This window comes from Sorex fumeus, unplaced genomic scaffold (assembly GCF_029834395.1).
Source record: "Sorex fumeus unplaced genomic scaffold, SorFum_2.1 ptg000043l, whole genome shotgun sequence".
Lineage (NCBI taxonomy): Eukaryota > Metazoa > Chordata > Mammalia > Eulipotyphla > Soricidae > Sorex > Sorex fumeus.
The window spans coordinates 4,154,939-4,171,713 of NW_026606100.1; the positions used below are offsets into that span (position 1 = coordinate 4,154,939).

Genomic DNA, 16,775 nt, shown 5'->3' on the forward strand with positions numbered 1-16,775 from the left:
CAAATGCAGCTGTTTGCTGTCCCTGAGCCCAGAGTCAATGCAGGTGACAGGCCCGCCCTGGACAGACATGGCACAGCCTCCTGGCGGGGCCCAGGGCAACCTGATTCATGTGCCCACTCGGCCACATTCCATCTGCCTGGGACATACTACTGGGGTGCTGGCACAGGTCGTGCTGATGTGGTAGCCATGTGATTTCCGGGAACTCGCCCATTGTCCTCCTTGGCAAGCAGCCTGGGACTGACATGACTATGGGACACCCCCTCACCGCTAAGGCAGCAGGGCCTCCCCAGGAGCCCGCCCATCACCTGGAAATGAATGCCAAGCCTGCACGCACTGCCACCCCAAGCTTCCACGTGCCCTGGTCAGTCACCTGTCCTGCCACCACTCCCCGTGGCCTCTTCTGCCAAACAGATGTGGGTAAGCGACCCAGAACAGCCTCCCTGTGGCTGTCACGATCAACAGACCAGCACGTGTTCAAGGCTAAGGCCATCCCTCTTCTCATCTGTCCCTCCAACCACCTCCCCACACCCCTTTATTATTGCTTTGTGTGTGTGCGTGTGTGTGTGTGTGTGTGGGTTTGGTTTTTGGGCCACATCCAGCAATGCTCAAGTACTACTCCTAGGTCCTTGCTCAGGGATCACTCCTGGAGGTGCTCAGGGAAACACATGGTGTTCCTGCTGTCCTATCTCTCTGTCCCCTCATCTGCCACTCACAAGGACATTGCCCATGGCGATAGATAGCACAGCGGTAGGGCGTTTGCCTTGCACGCAGCCAACATGGCCGACCCGAGTTCGATTCCTCCGCCCCTCTCGGAGAGCCCGGCAAGCTATTGAGAGTATTCGATATGCCAAACACAGTAACAACAAAGTCTCCAATGGAGACGTTACTGGGCCCGCTCGAGCAAATCGATGAACAACGGGAGGACAGTGACAGTGACAGTGACATCCATCTTCCAGGGTCAAACCCAGCTAGCCATGTGGTGTGCAAGACAAGACCTGTACAACCTCTGCAGCCCCAATTTTTTGTCTTATTTTTGACTCACACCTGTGCTCAGGGCCTACTCCCAGTTCAGTGCTAGGTGGGTGAGAGGGGTCCCTCCAAGTGGAATTTGGGGAGACCACGCAGTACCAAATACCAAACCCAGGTTCTTGCCTACAAGCCTGCACTCCAGCCTTTGCACTTTCTCCTCCATCCACTTTACTTCTCTGAAAGAACCAGAGAGAGGACTGGAGAGACAACACTGAGGATAAAACACTTTCCTGATACTTACTGGGGATTGAGCTGAGCGAGGTATGGACCCCAAACTCTTCCAGAAGATATATCTGAGCACAGAGCCAGAAGTAAGTCCTGAGCACAGCTGAGCATGGCCTCTATAAAAATAAATAAATACATGGAGGAAGTGACAAAGGTCTGGCCTACTTCATACGCACAAAACCCTAAGTCTGATCTCAGGCACTGCCTGGGACGGCACTGCTGGCCCCTAAATCACTAGGCCCCAAGCAGTTTCCCATTAATGGCCCAAGCCTTAAACAACTGGGCCCACACAGTCAAATCAAGCACTTCCAGGACTGGCCCTGAGCCTCCTGAGCACTGTATGCATGACACTCAGCCCCTACCCCCAAAGGAATATCTAGAGCCATAATTCCCCTGTTCTTATTACCTGTCACTATTTTTTTTTAGTTTTTTTCCCATGCTCAGTTGTGCTCAGTGCTTATTACTGTCTCTGTGCTCAGGGATCACCCTTGGAGGTGCTCAGGGGACCATACGGGGCATCTTACCCATTGTACTTTCTGCCCCCTCCCCTGCCACTCTCAAAGCCATTGCCCATGGCACATCCAGGTTCAAGCACCAGATTCCAGGTTGGAAAGACATACAGTAAGGTGGACCCGCAGGAATGCATATACTAGCACCACAGCATGTGCTTCTGGGAGCCTTCGTTTTCTTACCCTGAGTATGGGTCTGAGAGCACTGCCCATCCACCAGGAGAAATGACTGGATCTGTGAAGAGGTTTTTCTGTCTGTCCAACCTGCGCCAGCAGCAACAACAAGAAGGTCTGAGTGCAGGTTCTGCACCTGGAGGCCCTTGTCCTGTCCCCAGAACCACCTGGTCCCCTGAGCACACTAGAAGTGAACCCCAAGAAGCAGAGTCAGGAATATCCCTTGATCCACCAGGTGTGACCCAAATTCTACCCCCCCGAAAAGATGCTCTGTGTGTGTGTTTGTGTGTATCTATGCATGTGTGCATGTGTGGCTCTGGTATGTGTCTGTATGTGTACGTGTTGATTCTGTGGCTCAGGAACTTACCCACCTCTACTGAAACCTGGTCTCCATTAAGTTTCCTCCCTGACTTTCCAGTCTGCCTAATATTGGACATCATTGTTCCAGAAAGGTACTTTCTTTTTTATTTTTATTTTTCGAGCACATCTGGTTGTGCTCAGGCATCTCTCCTGGCAGGTGAGGGGAACCATATTGGGTGCCAGAAATCAAACCCTGATTAGCCACATGTCAGACAACTTCCTATTTGCTGTACTATTGCTCTGACCCCTCTTGTTTTTTTTTTTTGTTTTGTTTTGTTTTGTGGTCACACCCAGTAATGCTCAGGGGTTACTCCTGGTTCTACACTCAGGAATTATTCCTGATGTTGCTCGGGGAACCATATAGGATGCCAAGGATTGAACCCTGGTTGGTCACATGCAAGGCAAGCTCCCCACAACTGTATTATCACTCTGCCCCCATCTTCTTTTTTAAATTTATAGTTTGATGAGCCAGACAACTCAAGAGCTGGAGCACATGTTCTTCATGTAGGAGGGCCAGAATTCAATCCCTGGCACCATATGGTTCCCTAAGTACCATTGGGTAACTTGCTGGGAGCAGCCTCTGAATACCACTAGGTGTGGTCTCCAAACACAAACAAAAAAAATTTTTTATTTTTTGGTTTTTGGGTCACACCCAGCGATGCACAGGGGTTACTCCTGGCTTTGCACTCAGGAATCACTCCTGGCGGTGCTCGGGGAACCATGTGGGATTCTGGGAATCAAACCCAGGTCGGCTGCATGCAAGACAAACGCCCTACGTGCTGTGCTATCACTCTGACCCCATATTTTTTTTTTATTCCTTCCCTCTCCCTGCAACCCATTTCATTGTTGTTGTTGATATTGTTGTGAAGATGGGAATGCACATGGCCTGGTTGAAGTGCCCAGTGCAGTGCTCACACACCCAGCTGCAGCTCTTACAGAGGCCTGCACTCCTTTTGCTGCCATGTTTGCACACATGATTACTGAGACAAACACTAAATTGAGGCACACAAGCTATGGCGATGGTCATCACACACACGTCACTGCGGTGCTCACACACATGTTCACAGGGGTTACACATTCTGGCCATGGCACTTGCATATCTCTTTAGCTGCTGTGCTCCCAGGAGATCATACCCTTTTTTTTTTCTTTTTGGGTCACACCCAGTGATGCTCAGAAGTTACTCCTGGCTCTGCGCTCAGGAATTACTCCTAACAGTGCTTGAGAGACCATATAGGATGCCAGAGATGGTACCCAGGTCGGCTGTGTGCAAGGCAAACGCCCTACCTGCCCTACTGTACTATCGTTGGAGCCCCAGATCGTACCCGTTTTTCTGGTGCTCACACATGTACCTAGCTGTGGTGCAGTCAGATATTACTAGCTCAGGGGCTGGAGCAATAGCACAGCAGGTAGGGCATTTGCCTTGCACCGGCCAACCCGGGTTTGATTCCCAGCATTCCATATGGTTCCCTGAGCACCGCCAGGGGTAATTCCTGAGTGCAGAACCAGGAGTAACCCCTGTGCATCGCCAAGTGTGACCCCCCCAAAAAAAAGAAAAGAAATTACTTGCTCAGGGCACCTGGGTTTGCTTCCCAGCACCCCATATGGTCCACCTAGTCCCACCAGGAGTGACCCCTGAGTGCAGAGCTAGGAGTAACCCCTGGGCACCACTAGGTATAGCCCCAAATCCAAAATCCAAAGAAAAAACAAACAAACAGAAATGACTGATTTTGTTTTGGGCTACACCTAGAGGTGCTCAGGGCTCTTTCCATCTCTGTGCTCAGAAGTCGCTCCCAGCAGTGCTCCAGGGACCATGTGGTGCCAGAATCAAATAGGTATGCCAGGGTCAGCTGCATGCAAGGCAAGTGCCTTAACCCCTTCAGCCCAAAAGAACTGGTTTAAGTAACAAGTATAGTGAGGCAGGAATGTGATTCAAGTGGTAGAGTATGAGGCCTTACATGCATGAGATCCTGTGTTCGACTCATAGCACTGTATCTCCCAGCACTATCTAGAGGAATGACCCTGGTGGCCCCCAAGCACAGGCTGAAGTGACCCTAGACACCCCCTCAGAGTGGCCCTTACAAGTAACAAAAAAAGTTTAATGTATGTTAAGGGGCTGAAGAGACAGCTCAACAGGTATCACATGCAGGAGGTCCAGCTTTGATTCTGGGCACTAAATGGTCTTTTGAGCTTTGTCATAAGTGGCCCTACAAGCACTGCACTGGGAATAGCCCTATACACAGCTGGTGGTGTCCCCAAACAAATAAAAAAAACCCCACAAAACTCTGACCCCTAAATTATTACCAGCCCTATTGGATACACTACTCCTTGGAGAATCACAGAAAGTTCTCTGCCCTTGTTGTCTCCATAGATATAGTGTGGGACCTTGGGTAGGCCTGTGGGGCTTCTAGCTTTTCCTTTTGGAGAAACTAGCTAGAATTTAGGCCTCTAGAAAGTTAATTTGGTTCTGATCACCCAACCATACCCATTCTCTCTGTCTGTCTGTCTGTCTGTCTGTCTCTCTCATGGTTTTGGGGCCACACCTAGTAGTGCCCAGAGGCTACTCCTGACTGTACTCAGAAATTACTCTGGCAGTGCATTGCTGAGGATAGAGGCAGGATCCTGCAAGTAAGACAAGTGCCTTAACCCCTGTCCTGGGGCTGGAGAGATAGCACAGTGGGTAGGGTGTTTGCCTTGCACGCGGCCGACCCGGGTTTGATTCCCAGCATCCCATATGGTCTCCTGAGCACCGCCAGGAGTAACTCCTGAGTGCAGAGCCAGGAGTAACCCCTGTGCATCGCCAGGTGTGAGCCAAAAAAGTTTAACCCCTGTCCTACCTCCCAGGTCTCTGTCTGGGTCTGGGTCTCTGTCTCTTTCCCTGCCTACTCTGGGTCTCTGTCTCTTTCCCTGCCTACTCTGGGTCTCTGTCTCTTTCCCTGCCTCTCAACCTGGCATCTGCAGAAGGTGTCGAGAGCACTCTGGTTCTATTTCTCTCACCTTCTGCAGATGCCAAAGGTGAGACTCACTTGAGAGAAAGACTGGGGGTATGTCCTGACAATTATATCCTTAAGATTGTGCAGCAAGGGCCAGAGAGGTAGAACAGGGATTTTGGTGCTTACCTTGTACACAGATGACTCTTGGTTTCTGATTACTGGTGTCATCATCATTAGGAGCATCATCAGGAGTGGCCCCGGCACATAGAACCAAGAATAAGCCCTGAGCACCATCAGGTGGTGAACCCACAAATAAAAATTTAAAATATGGGCAGCAAGCAGTTTGAACACCCAGAGACACCAGAGGCTGAATTTTGTAAATTTGAGTTAGCTACTTCTGGGTTGTTTGGCCTTAATTCTTATCTCCCTGAGATAAGGTAGCATCCTTAGAAGGTTGCAAAAATACAATGGAATACTATGTAGCTGTTAGAAAAGATAAAGTCATGAAATGTTCATATAGGTGGATCTATATGGAAAGTATCATGTTAAGTGAAACGGGTCAGAAAGAGAGGGACAGAGATAGAAAGATGGCACTCATTTGTGGAATATAAAGTAACAGAATGGGAGACTAACACCCAAGAATAGTAGAGATAAGTATCAGGAGAGATAAGTACCAGGAGGATTACTCCACAGCTTAGAAGCCCGCCTCACATGCTGGGAGAAAAGGCAGCTCAGATAGAGAAGGGACCACCAAGTAAAAGATGCTAGGAGGGCCCACTTGGGATGGGCGGAAAGTAGACTATAGATTGAACATGATGGCCACTTAATACCTCTATTGCAAACCACAACACCCAAAAAGAGAGAGAGAGCAAAAGGGAATTCCCTGCCACAGAGGTGGGGTAGGGTGGAGGGGACGACGGGGTGGGGGTGGTGGGAGGGATGCTAGGACCATTGGTGGTGAAAAATGGGCACTGGTGAAGGGATGGGTACTCAATCATTGTATGACTGAAACGCAAGCACGAAAGCTTGTAAGTCTGTAACTGTACTTCACAGTGATTCACTAATAAAAAATTATTTTTTTTTAAAAAAAGAAGGTTGCAAAAATGAACTGAGGAAATACAGATCCAGGCTGTGGCCTGAAAGGAGCCCTTTTCCCTTGTCTGAGCAGGCACTAGGTCCAGCCTCTGTGCTCTAGACTTCTCATTTGGGACTGGGGAGATGGCTCAAAGGGAAGACGACATATTTTGTATTTGGGAGACCAGGGCTTGGTATCTGGCATCACATGGTACCTGGACTACCTTGAGGAGTAAAAGCTAAGTTCTGTAGGGTGTTACCCAAAAACAAATAGACAACAACAGAAAAGCCCCAATATTTATCATCTGTAAAAAAAAAAAAAGGTTATAGAAGCAGGTCAAAGTGATAGTACAGCAGGTAGGGCATTTGGCTTGCACATGGTCGACCCGGGTTCAATTCCCAGCAACTTATATTATGATTCCCCTAGCCATATGATCCCTGAGCACAGAGCCAGGAGTTAGCCTTGAGCACTGCCAGGTGTGGCCCAAAAGACAAATTAAAACAAAAACGAGGGGCTGGAGCAATAGCACAGCGGGTAAGGCGTTTGCCTTGCACACGGCCAACCCGGGTTCGATTCCCAGCATCCCATATGGTCTCCTGAGCACCACCAGGGGTAATTCCTGAGCGCAGAGCCAGGAGGAACCCCTGTGCATTGCCGGGTGTGACCCAAAAAGCAAAACAAACAAACAAACAAAACCCAAAAACGAAGCTGGGGGTATGGTGCCGCCAGCAGGTCAATCTGTACCTGTGAGGCAAGTGCATCAGCAGCCTGATGGCACCATCAGACTTTCAGATACCCCAAAATTGCTGCTGTGCCTTTGGCCAGACAACAAAAAATTGGGGCAAAGTTTACCAAGAAAGTAAAGGGCCAAAAGTTAGGTATGTGGGAGACACACCCACAAACCACCTCCGACTCAGCTATATAATTGGGGGCATGGCCTCTCTGGTTCTTAATCGAACTGCTCAACGGCCATGATCCCAGAGACTCAGAAACGAATCTTGGACCCAAAGGCTTTTGGCAGAAATGCGTCCTGTTCCTGCAGTAGGTTACTGGGCCTGGGCCACTCCAGGTGTGACAATAGATTTCGTGCCTTTGCCTGTTCCCCTTGGCGGCCCGGTGATCGTCATCTTCCAGAGGTCACTGGACAGTCAGGTTTGGGCCTGCAGTAACGAGACACGCGGGGCCTCACCAGATGGGGGTGGAACCGGCCCTTTCCTCCCCATCCCAGCGAGACCTCGAGTCGCTGCCCACAAAGGGCCTCTCTGGCTCCTGATCAAGCTGATTAATGGCCATGATCCCAGAGACTCAGAAACAAATCTCGAAACCCAGTGGCTTTTGGCAGAAATGCATCTGGACCACATACACAGCCATGGCTCCAGAGGCAAAAGGACTTAATCCAGAACCCAGCAGCTTGCGGCAGAAAAGTGAATGGACCATGTATTAAACTATGGTGCCATGCCTCCCCGGGAGGGAAAGGGTGTTGCTCCCTTCAGACTCCCCCCCACCTCACCCCACCCCCCCGCAGCAGCAAGGTGGCCACTGCCTCAGAGCTTTTTGGAAAGCCAGGTATGAGCTGGCGGTGATGGGGCAACTGCAGTCTCATGGGAAGGGGGGCAATACCGGCTCGTCCTTCACACCCTACCGAGGTCACGAGTTGCCCCCCATGAGCGGCTCTCCGGCACAGCCATAATACCAGACGCACAGAAACCAATCTCATAATTATCTGGCTCTTTGCAGAAATCCAAAATCATTATATGATTCTCATAACCAGCTATAGAAAACAAAGTATTTCACAATGCCTTTTCAGCAATTCTGATTGTTGGGGGGGAAATTCTAAACAATAATGGTGCATCTTTTGTCGAAACAATGAATGTAATCAATGTAGAGAAGAGTTAAGTGGAAATCATCTGCCACACAGGCATTGGGAGGGGTAGGAGGGGGGTATATTGGGGTTCTTGGTGGGGAAAAATGAGTACTGGTGAAGGGAGAGGTGTTTGATCATTGTATGACCGAGACTTAAACCTGAAAGCTTAGTAACTTCTCCCACAGTGATTCAATAAATAAATATTAGATGAAAAATAAATAAAACTATAAAAGAAAAAAAAGTAAGGTGGAGTTCATGCCCAATTCAATCAGCTAATCAGTGGCTGAATAAATAGCAGTACTCCTACATTAAAAAAATAAATAAATAAATAAATAAATAAAATAAAAACGAAACTAATCATTATAACACTAAAAATTTTTTTGAAAGGCATAGGAGATTTAAACAGTTCGTTGTGCAAGTGCTTAACTCCAGAGAGTGGCTGGGATAGCAGGTGCAGTAGGAGTGCAAGCACCAGAGGCATTCTCTTCCAGAGGGGTCCAGAGATTAGCCCCAAGTTTGGGGCTATCCTTTTGCCCTTCCAGTTACCTCTGTCAAACATGGCTCCTGAATGGTGGCAAAGAAGGCTGGGGGTAGGCAGAGAGAGAGTTCAGTGGGTAAGGTGCTCGCCTTGCACAAGGCCAACCCCACTTGACACCTACCCCCATCCCTGCCCTGAGCACTGCTGGCTGTGGCCCCAAAAGAGGTGAAGGCAGAGGGGGAGGAAGGAGAGGAGGAGGAGGAGGAAAAGAAGGAGGAGGAGGAAAAGAAGGAGGAAGAGAAGGTGGTGGTAGAGGAAGTGGAGGAGGAGAAGGAGTACTCCACGTCCTGTTGGACTCAAGGAACCCCGTCTTCCTGGCCCACAGAGCCTGAAGTCTTTCCGGTGCCACCCTGGGTCACTGGAGGATCCTGAGCTGGCAAAGGCCCGGTGCCAGACTGCCCCCTGGGCTGCAGGAAAGCACGGGAGGGGCGAGCAGGCGTATAGAACCTTGTCCCCGGGAGAGGGGCACCGGCTCGTGTGCTCGCGGGCGGCCGCGAGTGGTAAAACACGGAGGCGGAAGGGGCGCGAGGAGGTTGGCCCGACCCCTGTCGGGGCGCCGGAAGGGGCGCGCGGGGCGGTTGGCCGCGCCCTCCCCGGGCGGCGGCCGTTGACTAGCTGCTGTCCAGGCCGGCGCAGGTCAGGCGTGTCTGGCCACGGCCACGGCCACCATGACCAAGGACTCGCCTTCGGGGGGCGGCCGCGCGTCATCCAAGAAGCCGGGCAGTCCGGTCCCGGCGGCGGCAGTGCTGGAGGAGCAGCGGCGGGAGCTGGAGAAGCTGCGAGCGGACCTGGAGCGGGAGCGGGCACGCGGGCGGGCCGAGCGACGGCACTTCGCGGCCCAGGCGCGCCAGTTGCGGGAGGCGGCGGAGCGGGATCGGCAGCAGCTGGCGGACCATCTGCGCTCCAAGTGGGAGGCGCAGAGCAGTCGAGAGCTGCGGCAGCTGCAGGAGGTCATGCTGCGGGAACGCGAAGCCGAGATCCGGCGGCTGCTGCGCTGGAAGGAGGCCGAGCTGCGGCAGCTGCAGCGGCTGCTGCACCGCGAGCGCGACTGCGTGGTGCGCCAGGCCCGGGAGCTGCAGCGCCAGCTGGCCGAGGAGTTGGTGAGCCGCGGCTACTGCGGCCGCACGGGGGCCCCCGAAGGCGGCGCGGCGCAGTGCCGCTGTCGCCTGCAAGAAGTGCTGGCCCAGCTTCGCTGGGACCAAGACGGCGAGCAGGCCTCGCGCATCCGCCACCTGCAGGAGGCGCTGGACGTGGAACGCCACTTCTTCCTGAAGTACATCCTGGAGCACTTCCGATGGCAGCCGCCTCTGCCCGAGTCCCAGCCCCTCCCGGCCTTGCCTCCCTTGGGAGAGCAGCCCCCCGAGACCGCCGACGGCTCTGGTGGCCCCGCAGAGCCCGTCTATCACGTGGAGTCTCTCCGAAGCCTGAGCAGCGGCGTCTGCCGGCGCTCCCGCTCCCTGGACTTGGTGCCCCTGGCGGGCTCCAGCCCCCCCGACGGCCTACTCCCCACCCGCCCCAGCTCCCTTGATTCCTTGACACCCGTGCGTTCCCTCTCGCTCCACAGCACCCTGTGTGCCATCAAGACTCCCGAGTCCAACGAGGGGCCGGACTCCACCTCTCCGATCGCTTCCATCCTGGGGTCGCCAAGCCCCTCCCCACCGCCCGCCTCCGGGCGACCCAGCGCCCCGGGCGGTGAAGACGACGACTCCGGCAGCCAGTCCTGCGAGACTCTCACCCCCTCGCCGAAGGGACAGGACTACCGCCAGTTGGCCAAGCAAAACTCCGAACTGTCGGAGGCGTTGCAGGTGCTGGCCCACCGCTGCTCCGGACTGCGCGCCGAGAACCAGCAACTGCGGCGCGCCGGCCTTCCCCGCGAGGCGCACGAGAAGGTGAAGCGGCTCAAGGTGAAGCACGCAGAGCTGACGGGCCTCGCGCGGCGCCTCGAGGACCGGGCCCGCAAGCTCCAAGAGACCAACCTGCGGGCTCTGAGTGCGCCCGGGCTAGGCGAGCGCGACACGGGCCTGGAGCTGTGCCAGGCCTTAGGCAGCCAGCGCGCCCGGCACTTGTCGGAGCAGGCGAGCGTGCTGCTGGCCAAGGACAAGCAAATAGAAGAGCTCCGACGGGAGTGCCACCTGCTGCAGGCGCGCGTCGCCTCGGGCCTCGGCGACAGCGGGCACGCTGACGGGGGTGCTGCCCAGGCCCAGTGGCTCAGCATCAACGACCTGGACCGGCTGCACCGCGAGTCGCAGCGCGAGGTGCTTCGCCTGCAAAAGCAGCTGACCCTGCAGCGGGGCACGAGCAGAGCCCGCGCGGGCGACAGCGGCCGGAGCGGCCCTAGCGAGGAGGCGGCGCGGAGCCAAATCGAAGCGCTGGAAGGAGAGCTGGGCGCCCTGCGGCGGGAGTGCGCCGACCTGAGCGCCCAGGCGGCGGCTGAACGACTGCGCGGCGAGGAGGCAGAGGCACAGCTGCGGGCCGCCCAGCACAAAGGCGCCTGGCTGGCGAGGGAGAACGCCCGGCTGCAGACCCAGGCCGACTGGATGAGCAGAGTGGCGGACGAGAACAAGGACGTGCGCGGGCAGCTGGACCGCGCGTGCCGGGAACGCGACGCCGCCGACCTGCTGGCACAGCAGCTGCTGCAGCAGGCGACGCGCGAGCAAGACAGGCAGCAACAGCTGCAGCGTGATCTGCAGAAGGCCCTGCGTGATCTCCAGGCGGCCCGCGAGGAGATGCAGGCGCTGCAGCACCAGCCTGCTCTCCAGTCAGGGGATCCCCAGGAGACTCCCCAAGGCCTTGCATCCCAAGGCAAGAAAAACGGAAGTACCGAGTTCCTGCCAAAGCCTGGAGACCCAGGCATAGTAGGGCCCAGCAGAAACAGACAGAAGAAAGATCCTTCCCAGATGGAAAACCCAGTTGCCCTTGGGGAGCCAGCCAGTGTTCCCCCAACGCCCAACAGAGTCCCAGCTAACCATCCTCCAGAATCCAGGCCCCAGGCCAAGAAAATCAGCTCCTTGTCCAATTTCTCCTCTGAGGTGGAGTCCACGTGGACCGGTGTGCTATCTTGCCTGGATGTGGACATGGCCAATGAGGTAGATGACCTGGAACCTGATAACGTGTCGTCAGCACTGGAAATGGAGAAGTCAGAGGCTTCTGACACCCCAAAGTTCAAGATCTTCCTGGCTCGGTACAGTTACAACCCATTGGAGGGGCCCAATGAGCACCCAGAGTCCGAGCTGCCCTTCACGGCGGGGGACTACGTCTATATCTTTGGGGACATGGATGAAGATGGCTTCTATGAAGGGGAGCTGGAGGATGGTCGGCGGGGACTGGTGCCCTCCAACCTGGTGGAGCAGATCACAGATGGTGATGACCTGGGTGAGCTGCCCTCTGAGGTCCTTCACCTCCCCACTGGAGAGGGCAAAGGCTGGAAGGAGGACCCAGGTCACAGCTCATTTCTTGGGCATGAGGTACTGAATTCTTGCCAGGAACCTCAGCTCATTGATGGGCCTGAGGTCAGGGAACCAGAGGAGCTGGTGAAGGCAGCCTCCAAGACAGAAGGGGCCACTGAGCTATTGGGCGCCAAGGCAGCCGCTGACCACCTGGACTTGGTACATGAGATGGAGGAGCAGGGTCTCTCCAGACGCTTTCTGGGGGCTCCAGGGTCCCTTTGCGTGGGTCCTATGCAGTTACACCTGCAGAGCTTGGCAGCCACATCGGCCGAGATCACCTGGGTCTACAGCAGCAGCAACCACCCCCACACGGTGTACCTCAATGACCAGGAGTACTCCCTGACCCCAGCGGGCGTGAGTCACTGCACCTTCCACCACCTGAATCCTGGTATGAGGTACCAGGTGCGGGTGGAGGTGCAACCGCTGTGGGACTCGCTGCAGGGCCCCTCGGAGATGCTGTCCCCCACCATCACCTTCACCACGCCCTTGGCCGGACCACCTGATCCCCCACTGGATGTGCTGGTGGAGCCCCATGCCTTCCCAGGCCGCCTGGTGGTCAGCTGGCTCCCCGTCACCATCAATTCGATGGGATCCTCCAACGGTGTGCAGGTCACCGGTTATGCTGTGTATGCTGATGGGCTCAAGGTGACCGAGGTGGCGGACGCCACCGCTGGAAGCATCGTGTTGGAACTCTCTCAGCTCCAGAGGCCACTGTTGTGCCAGAAGGTGTCCGTGAGGACCATGTCCCTCAGTGGTGAATCCCTGGACTCTGTGCCGGCTCTGGTCCCCCTGGATGACTCCATTGGTGCCCAGTCACTGGACCCCTCTCCTTTTACCTACACCAGTGGTGATTTGTCAGCTGACAGAGATGCCTTCTCCAACTGCTCTCAGAGACAAGCCCAGAGTGCCAAGACCAGCCCCCAGCCCCCAGGGAACTGTGCAGAGTCAGGGGCCAAGGACCAAGAAGTGCTTCTGGAGGAACCACTCAGGAGGCACTGCCCGAAGTCCAGCCTGGATTCAGAAGGAAAGCTCCCCTGCATTGGAAGCAGCCACCAAACACCAAGGACCACAGAGGCCTACGAGGCCAGCAAAGAGGACAAATCTTGGCAGAAGTATTTCCAGAACCACAGGCCAGCATGGCCCAGTGGCTGTCCGGGTGGGAAGGAAGACCACAATGGGCTCTTGGCCACCCACACACAGCCTGCTGCAGGCGTAAAGCAGCCCGTGGAGGGTGGGCCCTGCAAAGAACCATATCAGGACCAAGCTGCCCCCGAGAAGAGCCTCAGACCAAAGCAGGCTGACCCCCAATCCATCCCTCCCCGTCACACCTCCCCAGTGTGTGAAACCTGGGGTGTTTGGCAGAAGGAGGCTGTGCCCTTCGGTCTACGGGGCACAGAGAGGCAAAAGCTGAGAAAGCGGCGTCGGACCCAGACTCTGGGCTGCAGGAGAGAATGGCAGCTGTGCCAGCCCAGCCCTACGCCACATTCAGCTCCCTCCAGGAAAATCCTGGGGAGGTCCTCAGGCAGGAAGCCTCTGATGGATTCAGGGGCTGACCCTGCAACCAGCGTCTTTGTGGCACTCATTGATCATGACCCCTTGGTGACAGCTGGTGACCCCAAGACTGATGGGAAGGAGGCGGCCTTTCAAAAAGGGCAATTGCTGAAGGCGTGGGGTTCTCAGGACCCCTATGGCTTCTACTGCGGTGAATACAGTGGGCAAATGGGCAACATCCCAGGGCACCTCCAGGCTGAGGTGGAGATCCAGGAGCGGCTGGCCGGCCAGTGGCTTTTGCCAGCCTCAGGGCACCAGCCCTCTGTGACCACTTTAGATGACTTTGAGCTCCTCCCCAGCTCCCAGGGCTCCTTCCGCCTTCCCCCGGAGGACCCCAGGAAGTCCCCGCTGTGGACCCCGAAGACCATGATGGCAGCCTTGGACTATGACCCCAAAGATGGTTCCGCCAGAGGCCAGTGGAAGGGCAAGCTGTCGCTGAGGGCAGGGGACATGGTGACAGTGTATGGACCAGTGGATGATGACGGGTTCTATTACGGGGAGTCAGGCAGTCGCAAGGGCCTGGTCCCAGCCTACCTGCTGGATCATGTGTCTCTGCATGGAGAATGAATGCGGCTTCCCCACCGCCCACCCCAGCCAGAAGAAAACCCGGCCCGAGCACCCCGACACCAGCATCCCTCCAGGTACCTGGAACACCAAGGTACCACACCAACAGCTGTCCCCAGGGTTCTATCAGGGAGTAGCAGGGCTTCAGCATGAACTCAGCTGTTTCCAAAAGAACCACACTCGAGTCAGCAGCCTCTGCAAGGCTGCCAGGTGGCAAAAGACAGGGGCCCGTTCTGCCAGGATTTGAAGGAGCATGTTTTTCCAGTATGCATTTTCTTCTAGAGCTTAGCTCTACTCAGCAGAGTCTTGTGTGAAAGTCTTAAGAAAAATCTGTCTCTTAAAAAAAAAAATGACTGGATGTTATTTTTCTCTCTGATGTTCAACCTCTCACTAAAATGTTTGTAGAGGGGCCAGAGCAATAGTTGTAGCAGTGGGTATGGTGCTTGCCTTGCAGGCCAATGGGTGGTGTGAACCCCCGCTGTGGCAATGAAGGTTTCAGGGTTCAGGCCTGAGGATGTTGCATTGCTCATGCCTGGTAGTTCTGGGGGTCACCAGGCACGTTTCGGCAATGTTGGAGGAGCCTTGGGGGGCGGGAGGGTCACTCTCTGAACTCCCACACGCACTTCAGACCTTTGTGGGTGTGCTCCAAAGTCCAAAAGGAAAATAAGCCTCCGCAGTTGGCCTGGAGAGACCACACACTAGTGCATATGTATCCCCCCACTCAAATGATAAAATATACAGAATATAAATCTTCCATCTTGGGGTGGAGTGATCATACAGTGAGTAGGGCATTTGTCTTCTAATGGCTGACCTGGGTCCAATCCCCATCATCCCATTTGGTCCCCCAAGCACCACCAGCAGTAACTTCTTTTTTTATTCTTTTTTGGTCACACCCAACGATACACAGGGGTTACTCCTGGCTCATGCACTCAGGAGTTACTCCTGGTGGTGCTCAGGGGACCACATGGGATGATGGGAATCAAACCCAGGTTGGCTGCATGCAAGGCAAATGTCCTATCCTTTGTGCTATCGCTCCAGTCCCCCAACAGTAACTTTTAAGTCCAGAGCCAGGAGTGACCCCTGAGTATCATTGGGTGTGACCCAAAAAAATAAAAATAAACAAAAAACGAAAACAAAAAAACCCACCTCATTTCAATGGACTTGAGCGCATGCTTTATGTGGAAACTCCATTTTATTCCCAGGCCTATATGGTCCCTGAACTTCTCTAGAGGGACCTGAGAGCACAAAGTTGGGTGTAACCTCCAGCCCTGTTCAAATACTTCCAGGGTATGGCTCAAAAACAAATTACCCAGTACAACCATTTAAGTATACAAGACAGACACTTTTTTTTTTTATTATCTTGAGCCAGAGAGTTGGAACAAAGAGCTGGAGCATATTGTTCTGCTTTTGTTTCGAGGACATCTGATGGTGATCAGGGCTCACGCCAGGCTCTGTGCTCAGAATCACTCCTGGCAGGACTTGAGGGAACCATATATGGTGCCAGGGATCAAACCAGGACCAGCTGTTTGTAAGGTAAGAGCCCTACCCCCTGTACTATCTTTGTCTTTAGTTTTGGTTTGGTTTTTAGGCCACATCTGGCAATGCTCAAAGGTTACCCTAACTCTCCACTCCGGAATCATTCCTGGCAATACTCAGGGGACCATATGGAACCATAGGGGATTGAACTAGGCTCAGCCAGGGGCAAAACAAGCCCCTTAACCGCTGTGCTCTCTCTCCAGCCCCAATCGGCCTATTTCTCCCTATTGTTCATATTCCATCCCTGAAGCATTTTGCACCTAGAAGGTAAGTTCCAGGAAGGAGGGACCTCTTTTACTTATGGACTGCCTGGCACATACTCGATCCTCCATAAGTACCCAGATGAAGGGACAGGCAGTGTTTTTTTTTTTCTTTTTTTGGGTCACACCCGGTGATGCACAGGGGTTACTCCGGGCTCTGCACTCAGGAGTTACTCCTGGCAGTGCTGAGGGGACCATATGGGATGCTGGGAATCGAACCTGGGTTGGCTGCGTGCAAGGCGAATGCCCTACCGCTGTGCTATTTCTCCAGCTCCAGGGACAGGCAGTGTTTGAACTGTGTCCTGTATGTGGCCTCTGCACTGAGCTCTGAGTCCTCACACCCCACTGTGGGCTGATCCCCGACACTGGATGAACTAGAGTGAGACTGGACCTTGAGGCACAGAGAAGACTGATCAAGCACATGGGAGCAGGGGAAAAAGAGGGAGAGGAGGAGAGGGGTCCTGAAAGTTCTAAGCAAGAAACCCACTGGACGGTTAAACAAAGTAAGGGAGGGCACCCGAGACAGCCAAAATAGCAAAAGCTAAAAACAGCAGAAGGTTCTGAGAGGTCAGAGAGACAGTTCTGGGGTTAGGGTGCCTCTAGCCTGGGGTTTAATTGCCAGCACTGCTATGCTGAGTCCACCAGAGTCCCACCAGAAATGATCCTGCAGAGCCAGAAGTATCCCCCTTCTCCCCCGCGAAAAAAAAGGGGGAA

General features: G+C 54.4%; 1 protein-coding gene across 1 annotated transcript; it reads left to right on the forward strand.

Moving 5' to 3' along the window:
• Positions 1 to 9,372: 9,372 nt before the first annotated feature.
• Positions 9,373 to 14,268, forward strand: LOC130029782 (RIMS-binding protein 3C-like). The gene has a single exon (XM_056120808.1). It carries the CDS (start codon positions 9,373 to 9,375, stop codon positions 14,266 to 14,268), a length of 4,896 nt encoding a protein of 1,631 aa, XP_055976783.1.
• The last annotated feature ends 2,507 nt before the right edge of the window (positions 14,269 to 16,775 follow it).